At 44.2% G+C, this 13581-nt stretch overlaps 1 protein-coding gene across 1 annotated transcript in view; it reads right to left on the bottom strand.

Moving 5' to 3' along the window:
• The window catches only part of LOC145344060 (anoctamin-9-like), a 188680-nt gene that overhangs the window by 18397 nt on the left and 156702 nt on the right, over nucleotides 1-13581 (bottom strand). The window contains exon 24 of the mRNA XM_080190832.1: nucleotides 7747-7863. Within this exon, the coding sequence (XP_080046958.1) occupies nucleotides 7747-7863 (117 nt within the window). The remainder of the gene's footprint in view (nucleotides 1-7746; nucleotides 7864-13581) is intronic.

Here is a 13581-nt window from a genome sequence, read left to right on the forward strand (position 1 = left end):
GGTCATTTCCCATAACTCAGCCAACTGACTGGTTATCCAGAATGATCCCAGTCCCAAAGCCAAATATGTCCATCCATATCTGCATTGACTTGACACAGCGCAATAAAGCTGTGGCAAGAGAAATCTACCCAAGGTCCTGACCAAACTCTCTAAAAGCAAAGTGTTTTAAAGTTTGACACTAACATCCACTTTTGGCAACTTACACTAGATGAAAAGGCCATATTGCTGATCACATTCATCATCCCCTTTGGCAGATTCTGCTTCAACCACTTGCCATTTACAATTACCTTGTCACTGAAAATCTTTCAATGCACAATGCCATTTTGCAAGGCCACAAGGGAGTAATTTGCTAGATGATGTTTTGGGCTGTAGCATGACACTGGAAGAACAAAACTAAAGGCTTACAGAACTCCTAGAACTCTTGCAAGAAACGGGGCTAACATTGAATGAAAATATAAGCTCTCTAGAATCTTCATTCGATTTTTAGGACTCGTGGTCACCAATAGAGGCATCACAGCAGACCCACAGAAAACAAAAGCTATCAGTGAGTTTCCAACCCCATCCTTTATCCTGGACCTCTCAAGATTCTTGGGTATAGTGAAACAGTTGCTGAAGTTTTACTCAATCTGGTATCGATCATAGAAACCCTGCAGCACCTTACAACCAAAAACAAACATGGTGCTGAGACATGCACCAGCAACAAAACTGCATCAAAGCAATACTGTTCTCAGTAAATATCTTGGCCCACTATGACCCATCCCTGCCCACCACTATAGTAGTGGATGCTTCATCTGCAGACCTCAAAGCAGTCTTACTTCAGGAAAAACTGAAATAACAACCAGTGTATTATGCATCTAGGAGATTATTGGATGCAGAGAGAAAGTATACCATGATCAAAAAAGAAGCTCCTGCAGTAATTTAAACATGAGAAGTTTTCTGACTATGTTATTGGCTTGAGAGTCACCATGTAAATAGACCATATGCCACTAGCCTTGCTGTTAGATGAAAAGGAGTTTCCAAAAATGGCTCCCCAGAACCTAGAGATTCTATCTACACCTAATGAGGTTTACATACAAAAGAGTATATATTCAAGGAAAAATAAACAGCAGACAGTCTTTCCAGGGCCATAGTGTACCTTCCAGTGAAACATGATGTCAACCTGATCGAGGAACTTTATCATTTTCACAATTGGTGAGGAGATACTTTGCTGCTACCAAGAAAAACTCCATCAAATTTCCAGAAACAAATACAAGATCAGAAGTGTGCCAGCACTTGCCTTTACTGTCAACAAGGGTGCCCATCATAAAGGCCAGCAGTAGTACCATGGAGGCTTGGTTTCAACAGCCGAAGCACTTTCTGCTAGTATACTGTGAGTGGTTAGTCATTCCAGCTGGAGATATTCCAGAAAATCCACCAAGACCATCTGGGCATTACCAAATTCAGGGCATGGGCCCAATCGGCAGCATAACAGCTAGACATTTCAAGAGCAATAGAGGAATTAATAGCAAACTGCCAGGTGTCTGTGCACACAAGTAAGATCATGCGCAGATATGCAACCTATTCCTGCACCCACAAGTCCAGCTCCACTGAAACAAGCCTCACCGGTATTACTGAATTACTAGTGCTATTGCACAGGTCACAGTGCAGTTGCAAATCTCCTGAAATACTAACATACAGTTGAGACTGAGTTTCATTATGTTTCTTTCCTTAAGGGGATTGAAATGAAGAGCGGGGGCGGGTTGGGGGGGGGAAATATTTTAGAACATTATAGTAAGCATTTTCCTATTTGCATGTATAAACAGATTTCTTTCGTTGGTGTCAGCATGCACCAGCGACGTCATTGGTAGCATGGGCTTTTGCAGGTTTAGCCTTATCTTGAGGGACCTATGTAACTAGCTGCCTCCAGTTCTTAGTCCATGCTGTATTGTATTTCAATACTTCTATAACCAAAGGAGATTGAATATCACAACAAGTTTGACAATCTTTTTGTGGCCAAGTTATCATATATTGCTATAATTTTGAGGATGTATCACTGAGTCAACGTGTCTTCCAAATCACAAGTGTATGTGGTTTCCACAAAAGCTTGGGCTTGCTTGTGCCAAGTGTCTCAGCATTCTTCCTACTAGGAACCAGAGGTTGTGGACATGTAGGTTGGTCTAGAAGGAGTGTTCACTGCTGCTTGCACTTTCATCATGATTTTTATTGAGGAGCAGGTCAAGAGTATCATTCTAGTTGGAATCTGTATACAATGAATCTGCTGTGGGGCTGTGTGGTGCATCACTCCATAGTCTTGGCATCTGCAGCTACAGTTCACTATCCACTCCCTCATGAATGTCAGCTTCTTCCCATCCTTATTCTGAAGGGGCACGAGACTCCTCCTCCCGCAAATTCCACAACCTCTGGTTCCTAGTAGGAAGAATGCTGAGACACTTGGCACAAGCAAGCCCAAGCTTTTGTGGAAGCCACATACCCTTGTGATTTGGAAGACACGTTGACTCAGTGATACATCCTCAAAATTATAGCAAATTCCTCACCCCCTTTCCGCGTGAGCTTGTGAAGGCACAGCAGGCCACTGTGATCCTGGAGACTGTCCCTGGCGTGCACTGCAGTGCTCCACCTGAGTGTTTCAGGCAGTAGAACCTCACTGTCAGCAGTTCGATGTTCTGTTCTATTGTCATCCTTGTTAAGGTATGGATGGCATTGTACCTATCCTCTGCTGGACTTTGTGGGTTCTGCTCAGTTGTTATGAATTAGGTCTTCTGTTGGTATTCCCTGTCACCCAGGAACCTGCAGTTGCTGAAGGGGATCAAACCATTCTGGCATGTAAGTGAATGAAGATGTGAGAATTGAGACCACTGTCAGGAAAGTGAGTACACACCTGGAAGATCTGTTTGAGGCAATCATAGATCAGATGCACATTGAGGGAATAAAAGCTGTTTTTGGTTTGAATGCTGCTAACTGTTTCCAGGGTGCTATCAGCACATTTGCAATCAATTGCAATCCAGCAACAATAACAAACTCAACAAACTCTGGCTGCCTGTCTCTCAGAGCCTGTGATGAATTGCACAAATTCATTGACTCTTGTTAACATGATTTCCTGATTGTGAGATACATTTACCTCCTGGAGCCCTGGAAAGATCCCCAGACAGAGAAATTCAATGCTATGATGACATTTAAAATGACTTGCATTGCTGTGACTTTTTTTAGTCACCCATAGGACACGTGCGTCGCTAGTTGGCCAGCATTTATTGCCCATACCTAGTTGCGCTTGAGAAGATGGTGATGAGTTGTCTTCTTGAACTACTGCAGTCCATGTACTGTGGGTTGACCCACAATGCAGTTTGGGAAGGCATTCCAGGATTTTGACCCAGCGGTTGCGAAGGAACGGCAATATATTTCCAAGTCAGGACGGTGACTTGGAGGGAAACTTGCAGGTACAAAGAACAAAAGAACAAAGAACAGTACAGCACAGGAAACAGGCCCTTCGACCCTCCAATCCTGTGCCGCTCATTGGTCCAACTAGACCACTCATTTGTATCCCTCCATTCCCAGTCTGCTCATGTGACTATCAGGTAAGTATTAAACAATGCCAGCGTGTCTGCCTCCACCACCCTGCCTGGCAGTGCATTCCTGGCCCCCACCACCCTCTGTGTAAAAAACATCCCTTTGATATCTGAGTTACACCTCACCCCTCTCAACTTGAGCCTGTGACCCCTCATGATCATCACCTCCGACCTGGGAAAAAGTTTCCCACTGTTCACCCTATCTATACCCTTCATAATTTTGTACACCTCTATCAGGTCTTCCCTCATTTCCCATCTTTTCAGGGAGAACAACCCCAGTTTACCCAATCTCTCCTCATAGCAAGGTGGTGGTGTTCCCATGTATCTGCTGCCCTTGTCCTGTGAGATGTAAGTGGTCATAGGTTTGGAAGATGCTGTTGAAGGATCTTTGGTGAATTGCTGCAGTGCATCTTGTAGATAGTGCACACTGCTGCTCATGAGCGTCGGTGGTAGAGAGAGTGGATGTTTGTAGATGTAGTGCTGATCAAGCAGGCCATTTTGTCCTGGATGGTATGAAGCTTCTTGACTGTTGTTGGAAATGGACCCATCCAGACAAGTAGGGAGTGTTCCATCACATCCTTAACTTGTGCCTTGTAGACGGTGGATAGACTTTGGGGAGTCACGAGGTGAGTTACTTGTTGCGGTATTTCTATCCTCTGACCTGCTCTTGTAGTCACTGTGTTTATGTGGTGAGTCCAGTTGAGCTTCTGGTCAATGATAACCCCAAGGATGTTGACAGTGAGGTATTTAGAGATGGTAACAGCATTAAATGTAAGCATCGGTGGTTTGTGTCTCTTATTGGTGATGTCATTGCCTGGCATTTGTGTGGTGCATACTTATCACTTGTCAACCCAAGCCTGGATATTGTCCACATCTTGTTGCATTTGAACATGGACTACTTCAGTATCTGAGGATTCGCAAATGGTGCTGAACATTGTGCAATCATCGATGAACACCCCCATTTCTGATTTTATAACACAGGAAGTGATTGATGAAGCAGCTGAAGTTGGCTGAGCCAACGATTCTACCCTGAGGGACATGTGCAAAGATGTCCTGGAGCTGAGATGACTGACCCTCCACAACCACAACCATTTTCCTTTGTATCAGGTATGACTTTAATCAGCGGAGAGTTTGCCCCCGGATACCCATTGATTCCAGTTTTGCTAGGGCTCCTTGATGCCTCACTTGGTTGAAAGCGGCCTCGATGTCAAAGGCTGTCACTCTCATCTCACCTCTGGAATTCAACTCTTTTGTCCATGTTTGAACCAAGGCTGTAATGAGGTCAGAAGCTGGATGACCATGGTGAAACCCAAATTGGGCGTCACTGAGTGAGTTATTTCTGAGAAAGTACTGCTTGATAGCACTGTTGATGACCCCTTCCATCACTTTATTGATGATCGAGAGTAGACAGATTGGGCAGTAATTGGCTGGGTTGGATTTGATTTTTTTTGTACACAGGACATACCCTGGGCAATTTTTCACATTGTTGGTTTGATGCCAGTGTTGTAACTGCACTGGAAGAGCTTGGCTAGGGGAGTGGCAAGTTCTGGAGCACAAGCCTTCAGTACTATTGCCAGAATGTTATCAGGCCCCATTGCCTCTGCAGTATCCAGTGGCTCTAACATTTCTAGATATCACATGAAGTGGATCGAATTGGCAGGAGACTGGCATCTGTGATGCTGGGGACCACTGAAGAAAGCCAAGGTGGATCATCCACTTGGCACTTCTGGCTGAAGATTGCTGCGAATGCTTTGACCTTATCTTTATCATTGATGTGCTAGGCTCCACCATCATTCAGGATGGGGATATTTGTGGAGCCTTCTCCTTCAGTGAGTTGTTTAATTGACTGCCACCATTCATGACTGGATGTGGCAGGACTGCAGAGCTTAGATCCGATCCATTGATTGTGGGGATTACTTAGCTCTGTCTATCACTTGCTGTTTATGCCACATGCAAATAATCCTGTTTGGTAGCTTCACCAGGTTGACACCTCATTTTTAGGTATGTCTGGCATGCCCTCCTGGACTCTCAATTGAACCAGGGTCCTCAGCCACTCCTGACATTACCTCTTTGATATCTGTAGGTGCTTTCACTGATTCCAGTATATTTGATTATGTACCAATGATTTACATTACACTGGTCCCTAGTTGCTTGACACCTGATCTAACTGACCTGTTGCTGGTGCTCTTTTTTCACATTTGGGCTGTTGCTATGCCTGACTCTGGGTCATACTTTGCCAGTTCTTCCATAGCTAACACTGGGGGAATTTGACCTATCTTCTCTGCCTGAGGTGAACTGATGTTCACTAATGTCCATTCAGGAAGGAAATCTACCAACCTTATCTGGTCTACTCCAGACCCAAGGCAATGTGAATGACTTGTAAGTGTCCTCTCAAAGGCAATTAAGGATGGGCAATAAATGCTGGCTTAGTTCAGTGATGCCCAAATTGCATAAATTTAGTTTTAAAAAACTGAACAACAGATAGGCAAAGATCTGGTCAGCACAGTCTTTGAGGTGCCCCGTTATGTCCTGAATATTTTTGACAAATAGGTAGCCTTATACTCAGCATCAGCCACACTTTGGTCTCCACTCATTCCACCCATGGTCAACTCCATCCTCAACCTTAACTATAGAATTTTCTTCTTAAGAAAGCCAAGTCTGTGCATACTCATACAGTGACCCTAGAACTGAAAGTGATCACCCTGCACTCTCCCTCAACTATTTTTGGTCTACTAACTATCACTTTAGGCCTGCCTTCCGTGACTCCCGACCTCCCCTCCCCCCAAATCAGCCTTGGTCAGCTAACATTTATCCTTGAGTTTCTCCCTATTGCCATAAGTCAGCCCTCCTATATGCTGGAATTACGCATTGTTATCCTCAACCTTGATCCACCTTCTATTATCCTTGAACTTTCCTCTGCTTTGCTCGACTTCAGAACTTCACCATTGAGCTTCCCTGCATAAGCCTTGAAAACCCACAATCCTGATTGACCTATCATCTTTTGACATTGACCTTACCAGTCCAGCTTCCTCCATCTGATACCCACGAGACTTTGCAGAACATCCACCGCCATCCTTTCCTCAGTCGGATTGCCCCATTCCTTTTAAGCACCACCCCGATCCTGCATCCCTCCCTCAATCAGCCATGTCCCATTCCCCTTTTGTGATCTCCATCTCTCCCTTCCTTCCTTGGTCATGCATGCATTGTTCCCCTTTGATTGCCTCTTCCCCAATCAGTCATGTCCATTCCCCTTTGCCATCACTTAATCTCCTTCCATTGCTTGGTTAACCAGCCCCATTCCTCTTTGCCACCTTTGTTCCTCCCTTCCTCCCTCAATCACCCATGTCCCATTCCTCTGTCTCTCTCCTACCCTCAGTCAGCATGCCCATTCCCCTTTCCACCTCTGTATCTCCCTCCTTCAGTTAACAATGTCCCATTCCCCTTTGATTGCTACCACTTTTCCTTCCACCTGTGGTCAGCCATGTCTACTTCATTTTTGACTGTCACCAACTGATTTCAATAAACAGTTCCTTCTCTCTAGCAGTTGAACAAAGCTCCTCATACAAGAAAAATCAGCTCCTACTCAAAGTCCACCAGAAAGACGACCTCACCCACTGCACACCACGTTAAAGCAGATGTGAGTCTGAAGGTATGTATTTCTCATTTTGTACATTTAATTCTGGTGAAGTTGCACGACATTGTATTAATAAAAGGTTCCTACTGCTTGCTATTGGGAAGTTCAATCTGCCATCAATCCACAGCCAATTTAGTTATGTAATTTATCCCACATTCTGGAATTTGACTTTTTGATGCCCTTTCCCTGTCCATTTTGTTTTCCACTCCTAGGAACTTCAAAATGTTCTGTCCCCTGTGTCAAGTAAGGAAAATGGGGTAAAAAAACAAATTTCAGGGGACTGATGAACTTAAAAGAAATTAACCTTTCCCAATAACTCAACTTGTAAAGGCCCTGCCTACTGTGTAACTGAACCTTACAGATCTGGAAGGTCCCAGATTTATACCCTAGACTGTGATGAATTCACTAAGGATAACAGCGGGACATCTCAATTGGCCTCAATGTCCTGGGCAAGGGAAAAGGAAAACCTGTTATATATATTTTATTATCCAGAGAATCCTGCAAGAAAACCTCAATGTATGTATGTCAAGAATAGGATTACCATCTTACCTGCAGTGGTTAATTGTGAATCCCAAGCCCGCCTCATCATCCAAAGGAAAAAACTCATTGTCAAAATTCTTCAGATAGTAAACAGAGAGGCTATTGTTAACATACCCAGTCAGACAACTGCAAAGGAAACACATACAGTTGAACTTGCACTCTAATATTCACCTTTAAGATGACAAAACATGCCAAAATACTTGAGATGTAAGGGTTAGAACATTGAACATAGAAAAACTACAGCACAAACAGGACCTTCAGCCCACAAGTTGCACCGAACATATCTCTACCTACTAGGCTTACCTATAACCCTCAATCCTACTAAGTCCCATGTACTCATCCAGAAGTCTCTTAAAAGACCCTATCGAATCCGTCTCCACCACCACTGCTGGCAGCCGATTCCACGCACCCACCACCCTCTGAGTGAAAAACTTACCCCTGACATCTCCTCTGTACCTACTCCCCAGCACCCTAAACCTGCGTTCTCTTGTGGCAGCCATTGCAGCCCTGGGAAAAAGCCTCTGAGAATCCACCCGATCAATACCTCAATGCAGTTAATGCGGTTAACAGTAAGAATGATGTTTACGTAAACTAGAAGGAAAACGAATGCCTGTGTAAGTATTAAAACTACCTGGAACTTCCATGTCTGTTGGAACTCTTACGCTGATAGATCAAGATAAAGTTACAAAAGTCAAGAAAGGCAAAGAGGCTAAGTATGCAGAAACATTGTGCATGTGATACCCTTGTGATTGGAGGGTCTTCATGTAAGCGAGAGCCCTATAATTTGGGGCAAGGGGTGGATTCAGTTGGAAAAAGGTGTTATGATACTTTGCCTTTATGTATGTCACGTTTCTTATGAGGAGTATGTTTAAAATTCAGCTCTGTTTTACACGGTGCTAATTTGTTTGCAAACCAGGCAGTTCCGTGTTGAAGATGCAGGGGAAGAATTGATTTAAGCTAATGGGATGTTTTTGTTTTAAGCTGAGTTATTGCCTTTTGTTTATTTGGGTTTTACCTGGGTTTCAGAATAGAGTTTTGATTAAGTTGATTGACAGAGTCAAGTGAATGAGTGGAGCTAAGTTTGCAGGGAAAACACACAGTTTTCTTTTATTTTAAAGTTCTCGACCCTTTCTGCTTCATCCCTGTTGATGTAGAGAGGGGCATGTTTCTCCTTTATGCTTTCTGAAGTCGGTGACAATTTCCTTCATTTTGTTGACATTGAGGGAGAGATTATTGTCGTCTGTACTGTCTTGTCATTGTTTGAGATCTGTCTCACTACAGTGGTGTTGTCAGCAAACTTGAAAATCGAATTGGAGGGAAATTTGGCCACACAGTCACAGGTGTATAAGGAGTATAGTAGGGGGCTGAGAACACAGCCTTATGGGGCACTGGTGTTGCGGATGATCGTGGAGGAGGTGTTGGACTCATAGGGATAGGTTAGCAGTTAAAAACTGTATCTTGTCATGTTTATGTATTCTTCAATTGATGAAAGTTAAGCCAATTCATTTGTTATAGTTAAACTGTATTATTAAATAAAGTTTGTTTTGATAAAAGCTTCCTAGTGTGTCAGTAAAATCACATTTGGAGTGAAGCACCTTATCCTCAAACTAATGCCAAAATAGGGTGGCATGGTGACACAGTGGTAAGCACTGCTACCTCACAGCGTCAGGGACCAAGATTTGATTCCCAGCTTGGGTCACTGACTGTGTGGAGTCTTCACATTCTCCCCGTGCCTGTGTAGGTTTCCTCTGGGTGCTCTGGTTTCTGTCCAAAAAACATGTTGGTTGGGTGCATTCCCCTCCAACTCCATTTTCAAGTTTGCTGATGACACGACCATAGATGAACAGATCATCAACAACCTGTCCTGGGTCTTCCATGCCAATGCTATAGTCAAGAAAATCCAACAACACCTCTATTTTCACAGGAGACTAAGAAAGTTTGGCATGTTCACAATGACTCTCACCAATTTTTACTGATGCTCCATAGAAAGCATTTTTTTGGTTGTGTCACAGCTTGGTACAGTTGCTGCTCTGTCCAAGACTGCAATAAACTACAAAGGATCATGAACGAAGCCCAGTCTGTCACTCAAATCAGCCTTCTACCAACCAACTCAAGAACAGTTTCTTCCCTGCTGCCATCAGACTTTTGAATGGACCTACCTCGCATTAAGTTGACCTTGCTCTCAAATTAAATCAAATAATTGGCTATGCTAAATTCTGTCTGTGTATCTAAACAGGCGCCGGAGTGTGGGAACTAGTGGATTTTCATAGTAACTTCAATGCAGTACTAATGTAAACTTACTTGTGACACTAATAAATAAACTTAAAATAGAAAAACTGTTGGGGTCTAACTGGGCTTCATAACATACTTTACGGTACTTTTGGCCCATACTTTGGCCCAGTTTTGACACAGTTCTGGCAAGATATAAAATAATGGACACAAATAGGTTTGGTGTAGAAAACATCAGGAAGAATTCAGGAGGCACGAAGGATTTGGATTAGGAACAACAGGTGAGGGAGAAACACTGATGCAAATTTAGCAAAATGAAATGGGTAATATAGATTGCAAGTGTACTCTGTAAGTCACTATTATAGTACTATATTGCAATAAGTCTTATGAGGAAAAGATCTGTATCCATTGGAGTTTAGCAGAATGGAAGGCAACCTTATAGAAAAATGTAGGGGGAATTCACTGGCCCTATTCACCGCTGGTGGGAATCTCTACGTCCTGCTGAATGGAGCGTCAGGGCTAAAATTGGATTCCTGACAGGCGTCAAACCTATCGCATTCACCCAGCTGACCCCGATCTGGTTCCTCCTCAGTCTTCTGCAATGCAGCCCCCCCCTCACCAACTTCATCCCCCCCCGCCCCCACAAACCCCCCAGCCACCAGAAGTCATGTGGCCGTGATTTGGTGATGCTCCTGAAAAGTCGGGTCCTGGTGCTATGGAATCTAAGGGGGACCAAGGAGGTAAGTGGCCTGCTTTAAAGTTTTCTGTGTTGCATGGGGAGGTTGTGCATTTCAACAGAAAGAAGTGGGGGACATGCTGGAGAGAATGGGGGGACCTCAGGCTTTCTCCTTTGGGACGGGGGTGCCTTGGCTGGCCAGCTTCATGGTGTGTTTAAACAATGGCAACTTACTCTTAGATAGGCACCTGAATGGTAAAAATATTCATTCCTCTTTGTGTCCTGTAACAGCTATGAGGTCTCATGTCCAATGCCAACTTCATGAAACATGGCCATCTGGACCCCTGCACACTAAAATCAACAATTCATTCACAATCTGGCCTAGTCTTGGGTTCATGTAATGATACCCAGCCATTGGCAGTCCTATTTGAACTCCTCTCACTCACAAGATATGTTTGTGTAATGTTGACTGAGGGGCTCTAAAAGAAGACTGGAAGTTAATGGGTTAACAGCCTGTCTGACCCAGTTTATGAGTCAATTACCGAAGAGAATAATTCAAACTGGTTTGCGGGGCACAGACTGTTGCTTGTCAGGATAATTGCGTCAGCCACAAACTGCTGCATAACACGATGAACCGCTGATGGAATTGAAAGGATAATTCATAGAATCCCTACAATGCACAAGGAGGCCAATTGCCTCATCAAATCTGCACCAAATCGACCACAATCCCACCCAGGCCCTATTCCTGTAACTGCACATCTTTACCCTGTAATTCTCTGATATTAGAGTCAACTTAACATGTCCAATCAACCTAACCTGTACACCTTTGGACTGTGGGAGAAACCAGAGTACCCAGAGGAAACCCAGGCTGACACGGGGAGAAAATGCAAACTCCTCACAGACAGTGACTCGAGGCCGGAATTGAACCTAGTTCCCGTGTAATGCAAGGCAGCAGTGCTAACCACTGTGCCACCATACCAACAAAATTGTGTCAATCAGCGCCTGGCAGGGGTGAAATAACGATGAGGCAGGGACAAGACTAGCCCATTGCACTTGAAGTGATCATAGTTATGTGATATTATGTTATGTAGAAACTATATGATCATAGTTTTCCTAAGCTAGGCTAGAGAAAAGGATCAAGATAGCCAATGAGGCAAAACCAAGCCATCTCAACCTTTTGACTAAGATGAAGCATTAGATCAAGTCCGGGAGTGGGTGCAATGCCACATCCTGTCAGCTTGGATCTTGTTTGATCAAGCCCAAGATGGGATGCAAAGTCCTGTCTTGTCAGCTTGGATCTTGTTTGTCCCTCATGTGGGGACCTGATTGGACTTAATTTGAATTGGCTTTTCTGATTAAAAATAAAGTACCAATAAAAAAAATGCAGGCTCAAGTATAGGGCCTACAAAAACGTCATTATGAACAGTCCACACCAATAGAACATGAGATCAACACTGCAAGAGATTACAAGCAAAAGGGCCCAGAAGAACCTTGCCAGTTTCTCCATGAATGGAAGTATCGTCATCCAGTAAGTATATTGATAGAGTGTAATGTTCAATGTGCATGTTAGTTGAATAAAACCCTTTTGTTTTAATTGATCAAACCTTTTGGTGAAGTCAGATTAGTCAAAAATACTAAGGGCACTCCCCTTTGTAAGCCTGGATCAGTACAAGCTGTTGGCACAAATCATGGAACTCCCTTCATTGACCGTCCTGTAGCTGATGAGGGAGGGAAATTGCCAAGGTTCGTGCACACAATGATCAGATGCCTCTGTTACAGTTAAAAGGCTGGCAGACAGCCCATGTCACATCAATAACCTCATTGCTGAGATATTCAGCAAACATTCCATTGATGTTTACGCTCTCTGTCCCTGCCCTACAGTTGATCTCTCTTGTCTCATCCTTACCCCAATGCATAATATTTATAATCTCTGAATCCTCTTGAAGAGCACAGCTGCTTTCCAACAAGGCACTTGCTTTAAACAGTAGCTATATCACTCAGTGCAGCAAAGGTTCCAGTAAAGGCACACATTTGTTAGTAACCAAAATCCTTAGTATGTGGCACCACTTCATCTTCTTCAGGAGATGCTTGCCCACACAGAATGAACTTCCAAGCTACACAAACAGCTGTCACGGCTCAGATAAGGTCATATTGTAGCTGCCCAGCTCTTTGGAGTCTGGTTATTTGGCTGGAAGGAGATAGCTTGAAGTTAACCCAGGAAGTTCCACCAGACATTCACCCTCATGCTGCTGTGCCCTATCCACCTATCAACTGTCCCTCATCACTGATAAATCCGCTAACGTAATCAAGGCTCAAGGGAAGAGGCAGTCACAGGCAGGGCCATGAAGCTCATGACCACCTAGAGGGGTCCACTATAAACGGAGGGATGATGCATTGGGAATCTTTGTAGCAAGATGAAGGTCTACGGAGCAATGTATGTGAGCATACCAGCTCACTGTGTGGACAGCAGCTGCTTTAAAGCAGTGCTAGGCAGCAGGAGTGATGCTCAGCCTTCAAACATTGGACACAATGGGCGTAGGGAGGACAGGAGTGTCACTGATTCAAGATGAATATGGGTTTGAAGCCATACCAGCATGCTGTATTCCTGCTGACTGCCATCAAGTCACAGAGACAGTGGCGAGAAAAGTAAGGCCTGCCCAGCCTGACCCTGCATCACATGAGCTGGCCCTGGAACACCAGGGGGCTGCCACAGAGGCTCAGGTACCGGCTGGCCATCAAGCCGAGGAATGGCCAAGACGACAGCAATACTATAGACTACATAACTACAGAGGCACTGATCTTGTCATGAGCTGTTGGACAACTTGCGCCACCACGACTCTACATTTAAAGGGACACAGTGCAGCACCTGGCACCAACAGGAAAAAGATACCCACTCCCAGTGGCTGTGAAAGTCATGGCTGCCTTCACCTTTCTTGCCA

The sequence above is a fragment of the Carcharhinus amblyrhynchos genome, chromosome 6, assembly GCF_965287045.1.
Source record: "Carcharhinus amblyrhynchos chromosome 6, sCarAmb.v2.hapA, whole genome shotgun sequence".
Lineage (NCBI taxonomy): Eukaryota > Metazoa > Chordata > Chondrichthyes > Carcharhiniformes > Carcharhinidae > Carcharhinus > Carcharhinus amblyrhynchos.